The sequence below is a fragment of the Callionymus lyra genome, chromosome 6 (genome assembly GCF_982586985.1).
Source record: "Callionymus lyra chromosome 6, fCalLyr1.hap1.1, whole genome shotgun sequence".
Taxonomy (NCBI): Eukaryota; Metazoa; Chordata; class Actinopteri; order Syngnathiformes; family Callionymidae; genus Callionymus; species Callionymus lyra.
In genome coordinates this window covers 10,766,893-10,786,456 of record NC_141823.1, presented here as the reverse complement: position 1 = coordinate 10,786,456, position 19,564 = coordinate 10,766,893, and the positions used below count along the sequence as shown (strand labels likewise).

At 36.8% G+C, this 19,564-nt stretch overlaps 2 protein-coding genes across 2 annotated transcripts; both read left to right on the top strand.

The window, feature by feature from the left end:
* Window positions 1–553: 553 nt before the first annotated feature.
* On the top strand, window positions 554–3,540 carry cnep1r1 (CTD nuclear envelope phosphatase 1 regulatory subunit 1). Its single transcript, XM_087793553.1, has 6 exons — window positions 554–618; window positions 1,063–1,134; window positions 2,020–2,093; window positions 2,162–2,271; window positions 3,107–3,161; window positions 3,243–3,540. The coding sequence occupies exons 1-6, from the start codon at window positions 594–596 to the stop codon at window positions 3,282–3,284; spliced, it is 378 nt and encodes a 125-aa protein (XP_087649679.1). The 5' UTR covers window positions 554–593; the 3' UTR covers window positions 3,285–3,540.
* Window positions 3,541–3,641: 101 nt separating this feature from the next.
* On the top strand, window positions 3,642–18,188 carry heatr3 (HEAT repeat containing 3). Its single transcript, XM_087793552.1, has 15 exons — window positions 3,642–3,884; window positions 5,526–5,698; window positions 6,099–6,186; window positions 7,254–7,348; window positions 8,581–8,690; window positions 8,757–8,897; window positions 10,160–10,446; window positions 12,380–12,470; window positions 12,621–12,775; window positions 13,701–13,783; window positions 14,461–14,597; window positions 14,673–14,761; window positions 15,936–16,079; window positions 16,145–16,321; window positions 17,578–18,188. The coding sequence occupies exons 1-15, from the start codon at window positions 3,744–3,746 to the stop codon at window positions 17,689–17,691; spliced, it is 2,025 nt and encodes a 674-aa protein (XP_087649678.1). The 5' UTR covers window positions 3,642–3,743; the 3' UTR covers window positions 17,692–18,188.
* Window positions 18,189–19,564: the final 1,376 nt, after the last annotated feature.

The following is a 19,564-nucleotide window of genomic DNA, read 5'->3' as shown; positions in this document are numbered from 1 at the left end:
TATAAAGCAATGAGACAGCAAAACACAACATTCAATCCAACAAAAATAATGTGTTGTTAGCTCTGCTATGGCTATAAATCTGTAAGTGTTTCCTAGAAATCCTTATAACACAAACAGTGTAATCATCAATTCTTTATCTTGCTAGCAACATTTAATGAATATTAATTTTAAATACGTTCACATCACACCGGCAGATAAACCTTGAACGTGGTTATTTGAAATATCAGCAGTGGAATTGGAGAATAAATGAATATTAATCATCTTTCTGCATTTATTTTTTTATTTTTATTTCCAAATGATTGCTGGGACTGGGAGATAAAGTCAAGTTAAAAAAGGAAATATATTAATTTCCATGTATACCTTCATTTAACATAGTAATTCTTCAACATGACATTCCTGATATTTCAGAATGAAATTCCAATATTTGACTGACGAGCTACTCCAGTAAAGAAGGCGGGGCATCCACAGGCTATATTGACCAATCACCAGCGGCAAAAATCTTTTCTTTATTCCCATTGGCTCTCGCTTCCGTCCGTCTGCCTGAGCGGAAGCAGTGGTACCGCCTCCTACAGCAGTGCTGCCGGATTCGCATCATGAACTCGCTGGAACAGGCCGAGGGTAAGAACCACTCACTGAAAACCCACATTTCTGATTAAAGTACCCGTTTTTACCGTGGGTGTGTTGACCAAGTCATACGAGTGAATAAACGGAAGTTTGAGGACAATGTCGTAACCTAAGCGGAAGTCTGTTGGACTAATAGACCGGCGACATTTAGCTTGTTTGCTAACATGTCTGGTAGCATCAAAGTGACCAGATGTTATTCACCTGCTCAGTTAGCTTTCACAATATTTTACATTTTTTATCAGTCGAGACTTCATTTTAGATTCTGTTTGACACTGTCGGTGTGTAGCGAGACGTGTTGGAAGTGTGTCAACGTGTTAAAAACATGTGTTTATTGAATGACTACAGCGTCGACTGGATGTAAACAAGATTGGTTTCACTCTCTGTTGGTGAACTTGTGTTTGTGAACTTGTGTTTGTGAACTCGTGTCTCTCCTTCCAGACCTAAAGGCGTTCGAGAGACGTCTGACTGAGTATGTGTCGTGTTTGCAACCTGCCACTGGCAGATGGAGAAGTAAGTCTTTCTCAAACCTCATCATTGACATGCATGTATTTACAAATACATGTTTGTGTGTAAACCTGACTAGTGTAGATGTCAGAGGCACATGATGATCGAGTTTGTTATGCCAGGGTCAGAAACCTTTATTGTGTAATTCTGTGTTAATCTAAAATGTCAAATATATAGTACAAAAGCAGACTCAAATACCAATACACCATTTGTATATAAATATTAATAAAATTGAGCAAAGTGTTATTATAGTCTCTGGGCTGTTGCCTTCTTTTCTATCGGTTGCTAGAAGTGACTTTAAAGGTGTGAAAACCATTTTTACATTTAATTGTGTTCCTTGCTTTGTGAGAAGACTGTTGTTGTCACAACCAAATCTCTGATACTGAAAGTGCATTTTCGATGGCTATGATCTTCTTTATTATCACGTCTGGTTTAAGTGACAAGTAACTATCTTCAAGAAACATCTTAAGACGTTTTTATTTGTTCAGGTTTTTCCTTGATTTTTCTGGAACTCCTGTTGTTTTATCATTTTTATCTTGACCTTTAAAGTATATACTTTATTGAATATTGTTTTGATTGTTTAAGCGCTTTGTGACCCTGGTCTGGAAAAAGCGCTATATAAATAAAAATGACTTACTTACTATGTAAGTCCATGCATGATACAATTATGTTACGATTAAAATTTCAATTTAATGGAACTGTGTTTTTACCACATGACATTTGAAGAGAACAGATTTGAGCTTTGAGATTTATAAAAGTATAGTATCTTTATGTAAAAGATTAGATCTGTTTGTGTTTTGGTGTAGTAATTACTGAAATAAACCCCAAATCCACAATTTAAAACATTTAATTGTGCGAGTCAAAGTAACTTTTTTCGTTCTTTTCTTTCAGTGATTTTGATAGTGGTGTCGGTTTGTACGGCGACAGGAGCCTGGAAGTGGTTGATCGACCCGGATACACAGAAGGTTCATATCGGTGCATCTTTTTATGAATATAGTTAATTAATCTTTCTTGTTTCTGTCGCACTCTGCAGGTGTCTTTCTTTTCTTCGCTATGGAACCATCCTTTCTTCACCATCAGCTGCATCACTCTCATAGCCCTGTTTTTTGCTGGAATACACAAACGGGTCGTTGCTCCTTCAATGTATCCTTGCAAACAAAATATACGTAATAACTATTGTTTCACTTATTATGTCTTGAGAATTGGACCTACTACAAACATGTTTAACAAAATGTGGTTAGTGTGTAGAGCTTTAAGGTAAATCTCCTTTGCTGAGATTTGTCACTACAATTGTGAAACGCCTGTTTGGTTTTTATTTTGCATTACATTCGACGTAGTTTTTAAGTATAGTTGTTATAATAGTGACGCCAGACAATACCAAAATAATACTAAGCTACTCCATCAAACTTGGCCAGCATTTTTATATTATGCATTAAACATTTTTAAATTTAGAAAAAACATTGATCAATTATTGTAATAGGAAACGTTGCCGATTTACACATTTTTTTAACTCGTTCCATTCATTCCTTATGGGAAATATATGTTTATATTCTGGTGATAAAAATAATAGCAGTGCGAGTCCGATCCAGCTGCAATGTTTTCATGTATTTTTCGTTCGATTTCTCTCTCAAGCAGAGGATTATAAGGTGACTTTTTATACTTTATAAAAGTTGTGTAATCTAAACGACAACAAAAAAAAGTCAATATAGAAATGATTGAATTCAATTATTCAAAAAAATGCTTAAAAAATTAAAACATGTAAAAAACAAAACAATTTCAGCATATCTGATGGCACTTGTATACTTCCATAGCATAGTGACATATTTTAGACGTATATTATTAGTGCTGCAGTCTCACAAGAATATATATTCTCATCTCGTTTTCTCCAACAGAGGCTAAATTAACATTTTTGTCTGCTCTTGTTTATGTTTATGTTCCCTCGGTTTGCTAGTTAACGTCCTTTACCAGCATCCCTTAGTATCGCTGCCCGCTGTCGGACGGTTTTAGCAGAATACAACATGTCCTGTGACGATGTAAGTTCATACTTTTCCTTTTTTTATAATAACCTAGATCTTCTTCTTCCTCACTAAAATACTGTTTCATCCTCCCGACAGACTGGAAAGCTCATCCTAAAACCCAGACCCAATATCCAATGACCATAAGCTCGTGATCACTCCACGTACCAGAATAATGGCTGAGGCAGTGAGCTCCCCGTGACGCGGCGGTGAAATCTGTAGGAAGGAATTAAAGAACTGAAGTCTTTTTAACAGAACTGTTGTGAAGCTGCCGATTGGCTCTCGCAGGTGGATGTTTTCGACTGTGAATTCAGGTGCGATTATTTCTGTTTGTGCATTTTATCCTAATATTTGTATTTTAAAGAAATATTTACCTAATAAAAACTTGAGTTATTAATTGTGTCTGTAAGTGATTTTTTTTTTTTTTTTTACGGCGCCGTTTACCATTTTACGACAGTTTTTCCTGCTTTGTGGCAGTTTACTTTACGGCAGTCTTCCACATGGCCACCCGAGCGGCCATATAGAAAACAAAGTGTCAGCGCGAGGATCTGAAAGTAAACGCAGTAATAGCGCAAAGAAAAGGGCAAAAAAGGGGAAGAAATGGGCAAAAGCCGCAACACTAAGTTCAAACGTCCGCAGTTCAACTCGCTGGGTCTGCCGGTGAATGCGGTGAAGGAGGCGGGCGGAGAGGAAGAGGAGCTCGGGGAGGACGGGTGTCCAGCCGCCGAGCTGCTGGAGAAGGTAAACATGTCACTGAAATAAGATTATATTGTGCTTGACAGGTTTGTTTCTGGCAACTTTCAACGGTTCATTTAGTACAGGTTGAGACAGCTGTGACGTCAGCGTCACACGTGATCTGTATTTTTAAATGTCTTGAGATATATTGAAATCGATATATAGAAAGGAAAATTACACCCAAGAGTAAATAATTGTGTAATACTATACTAAAATATTTAAATAGGGAAAAAAATCAATTGTCATTATTTTTATAAGTTTTTTGATTGCCCTAAAATAAATACAAATTCTGGGAGGATTTAGATGTTATTATTAAGATAAATATTAATGTTGCTCTAAATTTGAATGCAACGTATCGTTGTATTATCAACGCCAACATAAACAAAATGAGCATTTTATAAATTATTTTTGTTATCTTTAGCTCACATTAGTTGACTAGAAACTATTTCCTTCAACTGAGAAAAATCAACTAAACTTAGGAAAATGTTGTCACAACATGATCTGGATCTTATAATCCATGCGTTTGTTTCTTTTCGTGTCTAAATAAGAAGGATCTGTCTCGCCTGCAGTTGATACAAAACTCTGCAGCGAGAATTCTGACCTGCTCAAGTAGAAGAACTCACATTTCTCAGATCCTTAAATCTCTTCACTGGCTGCCAGTTTCTTTCAGGATCAACTTTAAAATTCTGGTTCAAAGCTATTCATGGTCAGACTCCTCCTTCCATCAGTGATCTGATCCAGCCTTACACCCCAGCTTGGGCTCTGAGGTCTGTGGATCAGAATCTACTGATGGTTCCTGAACACGGTTCAGGACCAGAGGAGAGAAATCCTTCCAGGCTGTTGCTCCTAAGCTTTGGAACGATCTTCATCTCTCTTTGCGCTTGATGGATCTACTGACTCCTTTAAGAAACATCTGAAGACACTTTTATTAGTGCTTTTCCTTGATTCTCTGAGACTCCTGTGTTTGTCTTATGTGTCTTGATCTTTTAGCATATATTTTATTTAGTACTGTTTTGATGTTTAACCGCTTTGTGACCCTGGTCTGGAAAATATACAAGTATAAATGACTTACTTACTTGATCTAAATTTGAATGCAACATATTTTTGTATTATCAACGCCATAATAAACAAAATGAGCATCTTATAGATCATTTTTTTTAATCTTTAGCTCACATCACATTTACAAATAATTAAAAAAATAAAAGTTTTTCTAATATTTTGTAACTGTGAATCAAAGTATATCATGGCGATTACATTGATTGAAAGTAAAAAAGGAAATCATTTTGATTTACTTGGGCAAATACAGCCACTTTTTTACAGTATTTTCGTTGAGGTGTTTGTTGATCTGTTCAGTTGCTTTGTTGTTGGACAACTTTTTTTTGTCAGCGGATTTAAATGTTTGTTTTTTTTTCTCTCTACCTAATTATTAATATTATTGTCATTATTGTATGTTATTATCTTTCATTGCTTGTCTCATTTTCCAAAAGACAAATATTTGAAAAATTGAAATCACTTTGATTGTGGATTTGTTGGTTTTTCACTATTGTTATTATTATTTCTGATCAAAGCATATCAACCGCCAGTTAAAGTATTAAACTTCATCAAAAACACTGATACTGACACAAACGTCTTCTCTCGGTCCTGCAGCTGCAGAGTCCCAGTGCGGATGTCCGGGAGTTTGCATGTGCCAGCATCTCTCGTGTGGTCCAGCAGAGCCAAACCATCCCAGGGTTCCTGCAGAGGGACGCCGTGAGGCGACTCGGTCCGATGCTGCTGGACAGCAGCCTGGCCGTCAGGGAGACGGCGACCGGGGCTCTCAGGTCAGTTCCTGCCGATCAAAACTATTTTTCAAATTCACTTATTCGACTTTGCTTGATTTTATATTTAAAGAAGATGTAGTGAAGTAGTTACATGAAGATCATTATATCATGACTGACAAAAGTGTGTATGATGTTTATGTAATATAGTATAAAGATGGTGATTAATTTACAATGGATACATTAACAACATTCCTCTTTATATTCAGTGGTAGATAATATTTATTTTTAAATGAATAGGAAACGGGCACAAGGGGGCGCCATTCTTCCACATATGTGAAAGCAGGAGTTGATCCTTCACTCGTCAGGGTTTTTTTGTGGTAATGTTGATGGATTATTATGTTGAATGAAGAAGAAGAACCATCCTTTTTTTTATTTATTAACTCTTCCACCTCCCCGGCAGGAACCTGAGTGCATGTGGAGGTCAGGAGGTGTGTGAGGACATGGTGAAGCACGACGTCATGACGCCACTGACGGCTCTGCTTAGAGAAGTGAGTTTTAACTCCTGCATCACTTCAGTACCATCTGAGCAGAACATCTCTCGCCAAAACTAATGTTCTAGCAGGAATTATTGTATTTATCAAGTTGACCGTTGAAGAATAGGATCCATATTTGTTTTTAAACTATTATTCAAAACAAACTAACAAAAGAATATATTTTAAAATGATGAAATAACTGAATAATTCTGGAGATGTTCAAAGAGCAAAGAACATATTTAAAATGGGAATGATACTATGACCCAGGTCCAGAAAGGCGTTTTACAAATAACCCTTATTTACTTACTTACTTACAGCTACTTTAAATGGTTTCTTTTTGAATGTAGAGTATATGCAAGTATATTAGAATATTTATATGTTGAAACTTTGACATATTTTATTGATATTTGTTTTTATTTTAAGCATTTAATTATTATTTTTAACATTGAATTAATCGCTTTTTATTTTGAGAAGTCTAATTCAATATTTGGTTGACTGAAATTTGTTTTGAATAATTTTATTTAAAAAAGCTAAAACATAAAAAAAAACAATATACATTTTTTATTTGTAGCATTTTAAATTCAAACTTAAAACATTGCTATAATTATTGTCTGGTGTCTTAATTATATCAACATTTGTTAATATAAAAGCCTAGTAATAAAAAAAATAGCAAATTAAGAAAATATTTAATGCTATATAATTATTTTGTTAATATTGGAATCTGAATGTCAAACTGTTTAAAACCACCATTCATTTTGAGTCTTTATAGTAAATTATTATAAACAAATTCAACTTTTTGATATTCAAATTATTTAATTTAATTGTGAGAAATATATATATATAATATAATTCCACATTTAAAATATAGAAATTATCAAAAAAGCAACCGTGCAATGTTTAAAAAAAGAACAACAAAAAACATTTAAACAGTCGACTACTTAAATAAGTTCCAATTTTTAGGCAATAATTTTTAGGCAAAACCCATGTTTTTAGTTCTAAGCTTTGACCAAAGGGTCGTAAACAACAGTCCGAGTCAAAGCGACAACACTGTCAACTGTTCAGCACCGATGATGTCATTCCAGTGCTGCTCCGGCTTCGACGCGGCGGCGCTGAAAGACGGCAAGAACGCCGTGGAGGACGTGGCGAACGAGGCTGTGAATTTACTTTGGAACCTCTGGTGAGAACCGGTTCTTTCCCAGGAGCTGCTGTGTGTGAACTGGTGATACATCAAGTGAAACAATGCATTTATCTGATCGTAGAGGTTTTGAGTAAAAAAAACATGTGGCGTCAATAAAGTTGTGAAAGAACTTAAGTCAACAGAATAAAATACAAAGTATTAAGTTTGTGCTGCTAAAAAAATAGGTTTCTTATTGTATCTAAAAAGCACATAAGAACTTAGTTGAACAAACTAATTCCCTTATCCGTCTTACTTATGGTGCCAATAAAACTGTGATCTCCCATGATGCCTTTCTACACGCCGCTCTATTTAGTGACGGCCGATTGGTCGCTACCATTTCATATTTAAATACCAATGCTGTGTCTCAAATCGCGTACTTCCCTTAGTATACTAGAAGTTAGTATGCATCAGGATAGTGTACATACTAACTAGTAACTAATTCTCCACAGATAGTATGTCTCAAATCAAACTGCTGCTACGCACTAACAGGAAATGACGCGACAGCTTCTTCTTCTACTACTATTTAACGATGTTTCAAGCAGCTGTTTGAACGCTATCGCCGAAATCTGCTGGCAGCATGTTTTGCAAGTTTGGAAAAAGAAATAAAGAAAAAATATGAGAATCGAAATATTCACGAGATATTTAAGCTGGTATCAGCACCGAAGACAGGTCATCCTTCTACTGCTGCTGAAAATACACCTGTAAGTATATGAATATATATATATATATATATATATATATATATGACGGAACTTCTGTTTACAACGTCATTAAGATGGCAGCTGTTTAGGGTAGATAGTGTTCATCGAACCATACTCAGTTTTGTGGGCGTTTTAGTGTGCAAGAATTGAGACGCACTTACTCACTAAAAATACTAAGTACGCTAGTATGCGATTTGAGACACGGCACAAGTCTAGTGTCAAAAGTGATCGACAACTATAATTGGTTTGCTGGGCGGCAAAGCATTACGGAAGCTGTTCAGGTCACTACGTTGTTGATTTGATTGATGGTATTATTGTGTAGAAACGACATCAGTGTTATTCAAACTCTGTTGACATTTAAAAACTTTACTTTTAATTATTTTTCCATTATTTGCGCATCGTTTCGCCAACACTACTGTTTGAAAAGAACCAGTTTGTCATGTGATGAAATGGAAAATAGTAAATATCTGTACATGTTGTGTAAAAAAAATGACTTTTTCAATCATGTGTTCTCGTCCGTCATGTGATCAGCGAGAGCAGCAACCAGGCTCTGTCGGTCTTCAACAAGTCGGCTCTGCTGGACGTGGTGGTCCAGTGTCTGGAGAGACACTCGCTCAACGTGGAACTGGCCATATCTGCCGGTAGGTTCTCTCGTCACGTGATCGTTGATCTCCAGGGATGATATCTATCTCACCTCCGTCTTCCAGCTCACTGCCTGCACACTGTGACCGAGGACAACCAGGAGCTGCTGTGCAGCATGAACACGGCCGTCCTCGGGGCTCTGGAGAAGACGCTTCTGTCGACAGAGTCCAGCATGTCACACACTCTACTCAGGACTCTTTCTGCAGGTAGAACCGTCCTCGTGCTGTTAGAACCAGATCAGCCAGGAGACGACGCACACCTCTGCCAAGCAGCTCCTCAACACTCATTGTGTCGTAGTTCTTTACTCAATATTATGGGCCCACATTTACTTTATATATATATTTTAGCATTTAAAATCTCATTGATCTGAATAATGCATGGTTAAATTTTTATATATCAAAAATTGGGAGCTTTTTTATTTTTTTGTTTTAAGTAAGCACTGATTTTTTTTTTTTTTTTTTTTAATAATCAAACTCAATAATTTTCGAATAAAAGATTTGTTTTTATTTTTTTTATTTTTTAATCATTTGTATATTTAAGGATATGATCTTTTTTCTTTAAAAATGGAATTACAAAATTCGAATATTGTTCAAATTAACCTTTAAAAAAAACCCAACAGTTTAATAAAAAAAAAAAAACATGAATAATTAACCATAATTGAATGGAAGAGCCATCAAGAAGTGCGGTACTCTATTGTCTCGTGCCAATACTAACATTTCTATTTTTAATTGACGCTAATAATTATACAGATTATAATATATTGCATTCACAAAATTATTTTTGAATATTTTGAAATTTATTTAAATTTGAAAATATTCTATTTTTCCTTATAAAACAACAAACGAATTCAACCTTTGATTAAACACATAATTGTAATTAATTAAAAAAGGAAACTCAATGATCAAAAACATTTCAATACAAGAAAAGTTTCAACATTTGAAATGTTAAATTCAACTTTCCCATGTTGTGAAGGTACTGATGTACTGTCATACTGTTGTGGGCAGAGACGACACTTGCATTTATTTCCGTCCTGGTACTGATATACTGTCATACTGTTGTGGGCAGAGACGACACTTGCATTTATTTCCTTCTTAGCTGAAGTACTATGTAGTACCTTTTATGAAGCTTCCAGGAATAAGAAAACCAACGCTTACTGTGGACAAAGTGCTCAAAACGCTTCAGTTTTCACAAAGGTTGCCCCTGTAATTACACTGTTATTACAGTAGGGGGAGCTTTCTTCAATACTGGCTTAAGTGACATGTTAGAGGTTGATAGATGGAAAGAGACAAAGATGATTAATCAGTCTCAATTGAAATAAAAAAAATGAGTCGGGGTGAGATTCTTTGTCTTCTTGCTGAGGCCTGAACAAGAATATAAAACTATACTAAATACATGAACTCTGTGACCTACAAGTGCTGTAGTTTTTCTGACTAAATACAAATGTTTGTGTTGTTGCTGAATCTCACAGGAACTCTGTGGAACCTCAAGGGAGCTCTTCCTGCCGCTCGACAGGCCCAGACCTTCAACGCCATCCTGGCCACGCTGTCTCAGTGCTTGGACGTGGATGCCGGGCTCCTGATCCCGGAGCTGAGGTGTGCAGAGGAGGAACGCTACAGGAGCGAGACCACTGAAGGAGACCCCGAGGACGGAGCTGCAGCAGAGCTCTGTGTGGAGGAGATGCAGGACGACGAGGAACCACTAAAACACACCAAGAATGGAAAAGCTGTCAACGCTGACCTCTCCGACCTCCTTCCTGTGAGTGACCAGAATTAATTTTTCGTTTCCCAAAAACTGTTTTTTTTAAGCCCCTCCCCCCTCTGGACTAAAACACCTGGTAAAACAATCAAACACTGTCAGTCTAGCGTACGGCAGAATCTTTTTTTGCTTGTATTAACTTTAATTATGGATTTACACCTCAGGCACCCACCAAATACTCGCATGGTTGGACTGGTTTTGTTTTCTTTTATCAAGTAAAATGACTCGTACAAAGTATCGTCACAGATAAATAATACAATTCTCACTAGTTTCCAGAATAAACATTATACAAAGTTAGTTTATTGTGGCGCTGAACTGCTGCGCACTCTTGTAACCAAAAAAACACAACTTCAAAAGAAAGTTTTGTGTATTCTACTAAGATACCATAATATATTCCTGTATTCATCTCACAGAAGAAACAGAAACAGAAGAAGCTTGGACATAAATACTAATTAAAATAACTGTACAGTGCAAAAAAAAGGACTATTCTCATAATATTAATTGTAACATAATAATAATAGTAGTAGTAGTATTGCAAAACACAACAATACAAATGCAACAATAAGCAGTAGTGAAGTGCAAACCAAAATAGTTTGTAACATTGATTAAAAAACTAAACAAGGAACCGCAGTTATGTCAGTAACAGTCAGTTCCACTCTGTAGTAGCACCGCCACAGAGAAGACCAGACATTCATAGCAAAACCAAATTGGTCGTTATCGCGGTTCTCGCCACATTGTGACAGAAGGCTGATTCAATAAAACCTCAACTCACCAGTGAGGCGTCTAGGAGACTTCCTGTTCAGATGTCCAACAGACTCCTCAACGCAGAGACGCTTCTCACTGGATATTTTAAGTGTCCAGTCTTTCTCTGTGGAGAAAATCTGTTTTTATCGTGATCTTTTCCTCTGTGTCCCTTTATCCCGGGGGTGTGTATTGACACAACCTGACGTTATGAATCACACTAAAGGGGCAGCAATACGATATACTGTGATACTGTAGTGACAAGGATATATTTGTAGTATTGTCGAGTACTTGACTCTGGTGTTGCAGAATTTACAGACCACATGACTCTTGACGAAGTCATAACTGCTTTTATTAGTTTTGAAACCAAAATATGTCCAAACATCAGCTTTAAAATTGTCTGGAGTCACTGTATCCTCTCGTCCTCAGTCATTCCCGGGATTTTTTGTTGTTCCTTTACCTGCCGAGGACGTAATTACTGCTGCCATCTAGAGGCTGGAAGTGTAATTGCAACACAAAAATGAACGGATGCCGTCAACATTTGCATGCGAATTGTGAATTAAAAAACGTAAACTATATCATTTTATACACACTTTAGTAAAATATAAATATGGTATTTGATAGCAAAAAAAAACAACAAACGCTGGGAATTAGGGCTTCAATTAACGACTATTTTAAAAGTAAACTAGTCTCGAACTATTGAGATAAATTGAATTTGAAAGCCAAAAATAAATAAGAAAATACATTTAAAAATACATTTTATATATTATACATTTCATACTTTTTGTACGAATCGATTTTTTTTTTATTCTTGCTTGTGTGTCTGGAAATTACGTTTATAAAAGTCATACACTACATGTGTATTTGTGGGAAGAGAAAACCGTCTAGTCATGAACCTCGAAGGTGAAAGTTAAAAATATTTGAAAACCAGCCCCAGTGAGTCAGCGCGGGAGACTAACCCAGACTGACAGAGCAGACAAACTGTCGAGTTCACGGGTCCGGCCCCGGACTCCCTGCCAGCGGGGCCACATCTGCACACATCATCCGTCAGGATCCAGCTGCGTTCAGCATCGCGGGTGTGAACGTGCGGTCGAGCCTGATAAGAGCTGTGTTTGATGGAAGCTTGTTTGTTATGACGGCGTCGTTGGCAACTGTTTGAACGATCATATTCTCTCCCACTGTCGGTGTCCAGAGGGGGAAGGAGGAGCTGAAGGAGGCGGTGGCCTTGCTCACGGCCCAGCAGACGTCCTTGGAGATCATCGTCAACATGTGCTGCTCTGACGGTGAGTGTCTCGGGCGTGGACAGACGGCTGGATTTGGGCGCTTTTTAACCGTAATTACCAGTGACGGACCAGTTTGAGCGAGTCCTGGCTGGGAACCAAAGTAACCAGGTGTGACTCAAGCCTCGTCGTCATCTGTGACATCATCTGCAGATCCGTCCGACGACGAGTGGGAGGAGTCGTCCAGCAGCGACGAGAGTGAGATGGGGGCCGAGGGCCTCTGCGAAGGACTGTCCGGTCTGATGTCGCCGCTGTGTTTGTCGGCCGAGGTTCACGGGTCCTTGATGAGTCACAGCATCCCAAAGAAGGTGAAGATCTCCACAGTCCCTGTCCAGAGTTCTGAGCTACCTTCTTACTGGAGGAGTTTCCGAAGATACACTACTGTACTGTAGGAATAACAATACATTAGAGAGTAAATAAGTAAGTTATAGTTATTTATAAAGCAGGGTCACAAAGCCCTTAAACAATCAAAAACAATTCATGTTTAAAAATATATCTATACATTTAAAAACTTTAAAAAAGGCCAAGACATAAGAAAAACACAGGAGTTCCAGAAAATCAGGGAAAAGTCTGCACAAATAAAAATGTTTTTAGATGTTTCTTGAAGGAGTCAGTAGATCATCAAACACAGAGTGACAGTGACGATCGTTCCAAAGCTTAGGAGCAACAGTCTGGAAGGATTTCTCTCCTCTGGTCCTGAAACTGTTCAGGAACCATCAGTAGATTCTGATCCACAGACCTTAGAGCCCGAGCTGGGATGTAAGTCTGGATCAGATCACTGATCGAAGGTCTGACCATGAATAGATCTGAAAGTAAGAACCAGAATTTCAAAATTGATCCTGAAAGAAACTGGAAGCCAGTGAAGAGTTTTAAGGGGGGAAATGTGAGTTCTTCTACTAGAGCAGGTCGGAATTATCTCTACAGTTTTGTATTCACTGCAGGCGAGACAGATCCTTCTTGTTTAGACAAAAATAACTGTTACAATAGTCCAAATGAGAAAACACAAACGCATGGATTACAAGCTCCAGATCGTGTTGTGACAGCATATTTATATTGAGTTTCTTTCTCTTTCGTTCATCCTCTGGTCCTCAGTCGTTATTGCGACACGTTCAGGACCTGTTCCTTTAGCTACGTAGGACCTAATGACTGCTGCCATCTGGTTTATTAACACAAAAATGAGCAATGGCTGTCAATATTAGCTATCAACATTAACCTTCTCTTGATTTGTTGAAGGTGCTGAAAAAGACTCAGTTCCCTAAACAGGAAGCAGTGGACGTTTGCCAGCAGACTCTCTCCTGGAAATGCTTGATCAAAAAGTAAAAATTCAACTTCTTTCATGCTTGGGCTGCACGATCGTGAATCCAATGTTATATTTGTACTTATAACTTCTTAACCACAACAGTGAATGACACCACATGTCCGTGATCTTACTACAATAAATTAATTTATTCTTACATTTCAAGGATGTTTTCATGCAATATTTGGTATATTTTTAAAATTTCATTGATATTTTTACTACCTCTTTATTCACAACTTTGATGGACACACATTAACGTAACTTAAAAAAAATGTCCATGAAATTCAATCTTTTTTTTCACCAATATTTACTTTTAATGAGTATATTTATTAATTACTCCAAATATACTGCAAAATAAATTCTGCTGTTGCCTGCGAACTAAAGTTCTATGATCAGTAAAACATTTTTCAAATTTGCTTCTTGAACATTTTAAAGAAATGTTTTCATGCAATACTTAGTTGATATTTTAAATACCTTCTTAATTAAATCCCAAATTAATTTATGTATGTATTTATGTTATTTTGAAAGAAACTTTATTGTGAACGTCATGTTTTTATGATTTCTTTCTATGTTTTAATACTGATCTATAAACAATATTGTCCACATAAATCACACGTTTTCTTCACGTCGTGCGGCTCTAGTTCACAATTGTTTTCCAGATCAAACTCTTTTCTCACGATGCCGTCTCTCGTTCAGGATGAGACGGGTTCAGTGTCGAGCCTTGACCTGCCTGCACAGCATCCTGTCCTGCATGGACGCCGAGTCTCTAGGGGGCGCTGAAGCTCTGCAGGAGGCAGCTCAGCACTTGTCCACGCTGTTGTTCGGTGGAGCAGGTGAGTCTGTTGCATTCGTTCTCCCAGATGGATAGATTTTTACTCTCCTGCTCGTCCATCTTCGGTATTTTTCAGAGTTTCCCAACGACGACGAGTTCCTCGAGGCCGTCATCAGCGCCTTGCGGGCCCTTCTACAGATGACGTCTTCAAAGAATATACCACAGGTACGGGAAGAAAAGTGAGGGCGAGATTCTCAGTACAAGAATTATTACGTAAAAACAATTCAAGCAGCTATGGAAGCATTAAACAAGATGTTTTTGAATGACATCCCTACAACTCCAGTGATGAGTTCACTGAGAGGGTATGAGTAGACTTGAAAAGGATGTTTTGAATTTTTATTTAGGAAAATGTGTCTAATACTGGAATTTCAATTGATTTAGAAGACGAGACGTTGAGTGATTCACACTTTCTTATAGGTTAAATTTCAATTGTTTTGTGGGAGAAGTTGTTGATTGTCTTCATAGATCGACAGGATTAATCCGTTGTTGTGCTTGTAGATATGTTAAAAAATACTATCATACCATAAAACATCTTTTAAGTTTATAAAACGACTCTTAAATGACACGGATAAGCACATTATTACACTATCACTCCCTCTCAATGAACTCATCACTACAGCTGGATGCATTTATTTGAGATTGTTGTTTTTTTTCCCCCTTGGTCTTTAACAAATTGTCTTTGACATCTTTAATATAAATAGTGGTCCCTCGTTAAACAAAATTATTTTTCTTACATGTTTTATTTAACAACAAGTATTTGAACTTGTAAACTGTGCATACGTGGTTCCCCTTTCTCCCTTAACAACCTTCTCAGTGACGGTTACCAGAACATCGTGCACAATGCTTTGCCGCCCAGCAAACCAATCACACCTGTTGTCACTTTTGACCGATGGTGAGGGGAATAACGAAGAGGGACCGTTTTTAAATTTGTAATTATCTCAGTCTTTGTCCCAGTTGTTGAATTCTTATGCATCATTTTGAACTTTAGATTTTAGATAAATATCCATCAAGTTTGCTTTTAACTAGACTGTCATTTCTTTAAGTATTTATTGCCAATCAAAAATATTGAAGTGCATATAATAATAATAGGTTATTTGTAACTGTATATAATGCAATAAAAAACATTATTTTAGCTTATTTATCTTGTTTCTACAACTAAATTTATTTATTTTTTTCTCCTATACTTTTGCTTGACGGCCCCTAAGACAACCGCCATTGTATAAAATGTGGCCCCAGACGAGTTTTAATTGATCCAGGCTCATTATCTTTTGTGTTTGAGAACATTTTCTCAAGTCCCTTCCCCTGGTCTTGACAGCCGGCGTTGCTTTGTCGTTGTTAGTCCATCAGCGTCCAGCAGCTGATGAGCCTGAGCGAAGCCGCCAGTCACAGCAGCGTCATCAGCGTGAGGGTCAACGCCGTCGCCATCCTGGGCATCACCGGCAGCACTTTAGCCCGAGAGAAGGGCACGGCGGAGACGCTGCAGGTCCGTATCTCCTCGCCGCCGTCTTCTCCGTAAGTGCTGCGTCTTGAAAAACTGTCCTCCCACAGATGGTCGGAACCGCCCTGATCCAAGTGGCCACCAGAGATGCTGACCTGGTGGTCAACGGGGAAGCCCTGGACGCCTTGTTCGACGTTTTCGCAGACGGCGTGGAGGCGGAGACGGCGGCTCGAAACATCCAGCTGCTGTCAGCGCTGAAGGCCTTTCAGCCGGTGTTCAAGGCCAAGGTAACGGAGATGTTCCTCCTCCAGATTGATTTGACAGTTTCTGCTGACGTCGTCATTTCCATGACACTTCATCAGAGGCTTGAATTATTGTTGTTCAATTGAGTTATATCTATATTGAACGGATGAATTTTATAATTTTTATATAAAAAGGTTGGATTTGTTTTTGTTTTTTTCTTTTTAAATAATTTAATTTAGAAAAATAGGATATTTTCCAAATGACTTGTTTTTTTTAAATCGATTGTTCTTCTCTTTCCAACAATAATAAAAGAAAAAAACATTTCTATAATTAATATTTTTTCAGTCTTAGCCCTTTTTAAAGGATTAGTTTAGTCCAGAATTCAGGCTTATCTCATTTTCTGCTTAACCTCATTTCAAATTACAGTTCTGATTATTTTCAGAGTAATCTGTTCTATTTTAGAGTTGTATTAAAAAATGTTTGTTCATTTTAATGTAGCGACTGGAGCTCAGTTGTCTTCGTCTTCATTCTTGTTGCAGAATTTACAGAACACATGACTCTTGACGATTTGTTTTGAAACCAGAAATGTGTCCAAACATCGACTGTATCCTCTCATCCTCAGTCATTGTTCCTTTAGATATGGAGGGCGTAATGGACTAGTATTATTTAGTCGATTTTTTTTTTTTTTTTTTTCAAATTTTTATTGCATACAAAATAATAGTCACCAGTAACCTGGTATTTGTACTTGTTATCTTCCATCAGTCAGGAAAATTCAATTTTATCATAAACTTATGAACCAGCTGAAGGAGGGTTTGTCAAGAAAGGTTGTGGATTCCATTCCAGGAGAGAAAGTTGGTGTCCTTTACAGTCATGGAAAAGAGTATTATACGATACTTGGGTGTAAAAAAAACTACAACAAACTTATATATTACAATATATTAATTCACAATCCTGTATAGAACTTTTTTGTCAGGGTTCTTTTATGCTTTATATTTCAATACAGTGTGTATAAAATAAAACGTATGATTTTCTTATTAATGCAAAGAATCACTTCTTTATTTATTAATTTTTTTGTTGCAATTAAACATCCAACCACTAGACGGCAGCAATCATTACGCCCTTGATATAAAGAAACAATTAAATCTCGCGATGACTGAGGACAAGGGGATACAGTCCACTCCAGCACTCTAGATATCAATTCTTAGTTAAACCTTTATGAGATATTTATGTATTTATTTATCAAAACAAATGGTTGGTTGTTTGTTTCTCTAAAGTTTTAACAAATCTTTTCCACTTTCAGATCCGCAAGGAAGGTCGAGGCAAGTACAGCCCACAGCAGCTCTGCGTCCTGGACAACGTCAAGGTCAACTTGAGGAGGTTCATCGGATACCTGGAGAAAGTGATCAAGAAATGAGGCTCACAGGATGTGAATTTGAGGAGCGGGTCTTAAAAGCACGAAGTATTTATTTCAAGATGCTTGGTTTACTTCATTTGGATTTCTCTTCAGAGAACTCTTCGGACTGAAAACCACTTTTTCGTTTATGAATGAAAAAGTTTGCGACGATTACTTTTGATGGTTGTGAGGAGGCAGTAGATTTATACCGGGCCTTTTTCAACGCCTTGTTTATATCATGGAAAAATAAATATTTTACTGTGAGACACTGTGATGGTGGATCCTGGTTTATAAAGTTGATGTTTTCCACAGTATTGAAGATCATTTTGCTGTACTTTCAATCACATTTGAGTTGAAACTGCTTCTCTCACCAACAACTGCTCAGAACGACAGGTGTGACCATCAACGACACAATAATAAAACAAACGTGTATCATTTGCAACTGGACTATTTAATTTACAACAATTACAAATCATTTTTTATTTTGCTTTTAAATAAAGATTTATTTTAAAATCTTATTGAGTCTCACACTTTTTAATGATGTCTTATTAAGAGTGAAATATTTAAACATTGGTGATCCTTAAACATCAGTCCTGAAATAAATAAACCAAATTAAGTATTTATTTTCTGATACAAGAGTTGAAGAAAATGAGAAATTCTGTGTTTGTTCCAAAGAAAAAGGACAATCATAAGTCATCATTTTCTTCTATTAATAATATATAATAGCTATGTTTAAAAATGAAATTAATTATATTGGGTTTAAAGTTACATTTTATGTCATATTAATTTGTAATATAGGATGTTATTGTGTGTTTGGTAAATATAACTTAAATATAGGATTCACTTTGACATTGTCACATGCATGTAATTCACAACACGTCAATCAACAGTTTTGATACTTTTACATACAAAGATAACGCAATGGACTGAACTATGAAAGTACATCATAGCCATCAGAAATATTTTATATATGTTTTAAATAATTAATTATATCATTTAAATAATTCAATAAAGGTTTTGGTTTATTCAAATTCTTGAATAATTTAATAATAATAATAATAATAATAATAATCTCTATTTATATAGCATGAAAATATTAATAAAAAAAAGTCATATCCTTTTAAATCAAATTACAAAATGTTGGTAATCAATGTTTAAACTAATATTTTTGTTGAATTAATTCTTCAACAAACACAAAAACCTTGAACCAGAACCTTCTTATTATTATTCACGACAACAATTGAATCCTTTAAAACGAGATTTTAATAAATACTTTGATACACTTCCATATGGAACACACACGATTCCAAAGAATAATAAAGGAGAGAACTCGGAATTAAACTTTAAACGGAACAGAAGCAAAAACGGGTGTGTTTTATTTATTAAAAATATCTTCGTAAATCACTCATCACGTTGTCGTAAAAGCGAATAGTTTTGCTTTGATAATAACAAACAAAACAAAACACCAAAGTATGTTCCAGTAACGTGACTTAAAAAAAAAAAAGTTTAACGAATAACTGTAAGTAGACTCGTGTTGCGCAACTTTCTTCACAAGAATAATAAATCTCTTACGTAACCGAGCGTCACTTGTCTTATTGCGTAACAATAGTCACGCCGCCCCCCTCCCCCCGCCCCCTACTAACCTATTACGCGCATGCGCGCTCCCCGCCAGCCCTCCGCCATTGAAGCCTGCCTCACAACGAGGAGGGTCAGAGAGACCGACAGCATCTGCACGTTTTTTTTCTCCGTCCGTCAGCGACACTTTTTTTCGGCCGCTTCCCCGCGACCCTAACACCTTCCACCGGGGGGGTCGCTCATTCTAAATCAAGTGCGGGGGACACGGACGCGTTTAAAAGACGTCATTTTTAAAGCGGGGTTCTGGAAAGTTACGGTG

Bases quoted from the DNA above. Each gene is read 5' to 3' on its own strand.
- heatr3 (XM_087793552.1), top strand. From the start codon at position 3,744: ATGGGCAAAAGCCGCAACACTAAGTTCAAACGTCCGCAGTTCAACTCG. The intron at 3,885-5,525 runs GTAAACATGTCA...TCGGTCCTGCAG, and splicing joins CCGCCGAGCTGCTGGAGAAG to CTGCAGAGTCCCAGTGCGGA. The intron at 16,322-17,577 runs GTAACGGAGATG...TTCCACTTTCAG, and splicing joins AGCCGGTGTTCAAGGCCAAG to ATCCGCAAGGAAGGTCGAGG.
- cnep1r1 (XM_087793553.1), top strand. From the start codon at position 594: ATGAACTCGCTGGAACAGGCCGAGG. The intron at 2,094-2,161 runs GTTCATATCGGT...CGCACTCTGCAG, and splicing joins TCGACCCGGATACACAGAAG to GTGTCTTTCTTTTCTTCGCT. The intron at 2,272-3,106 runs GTATCCTTGCAA...AGCATCCCTTAG, and splicing joins CGGGTCGTTGCTCCTTCAAT to TATCGCTGCCCGCTGTCGGA.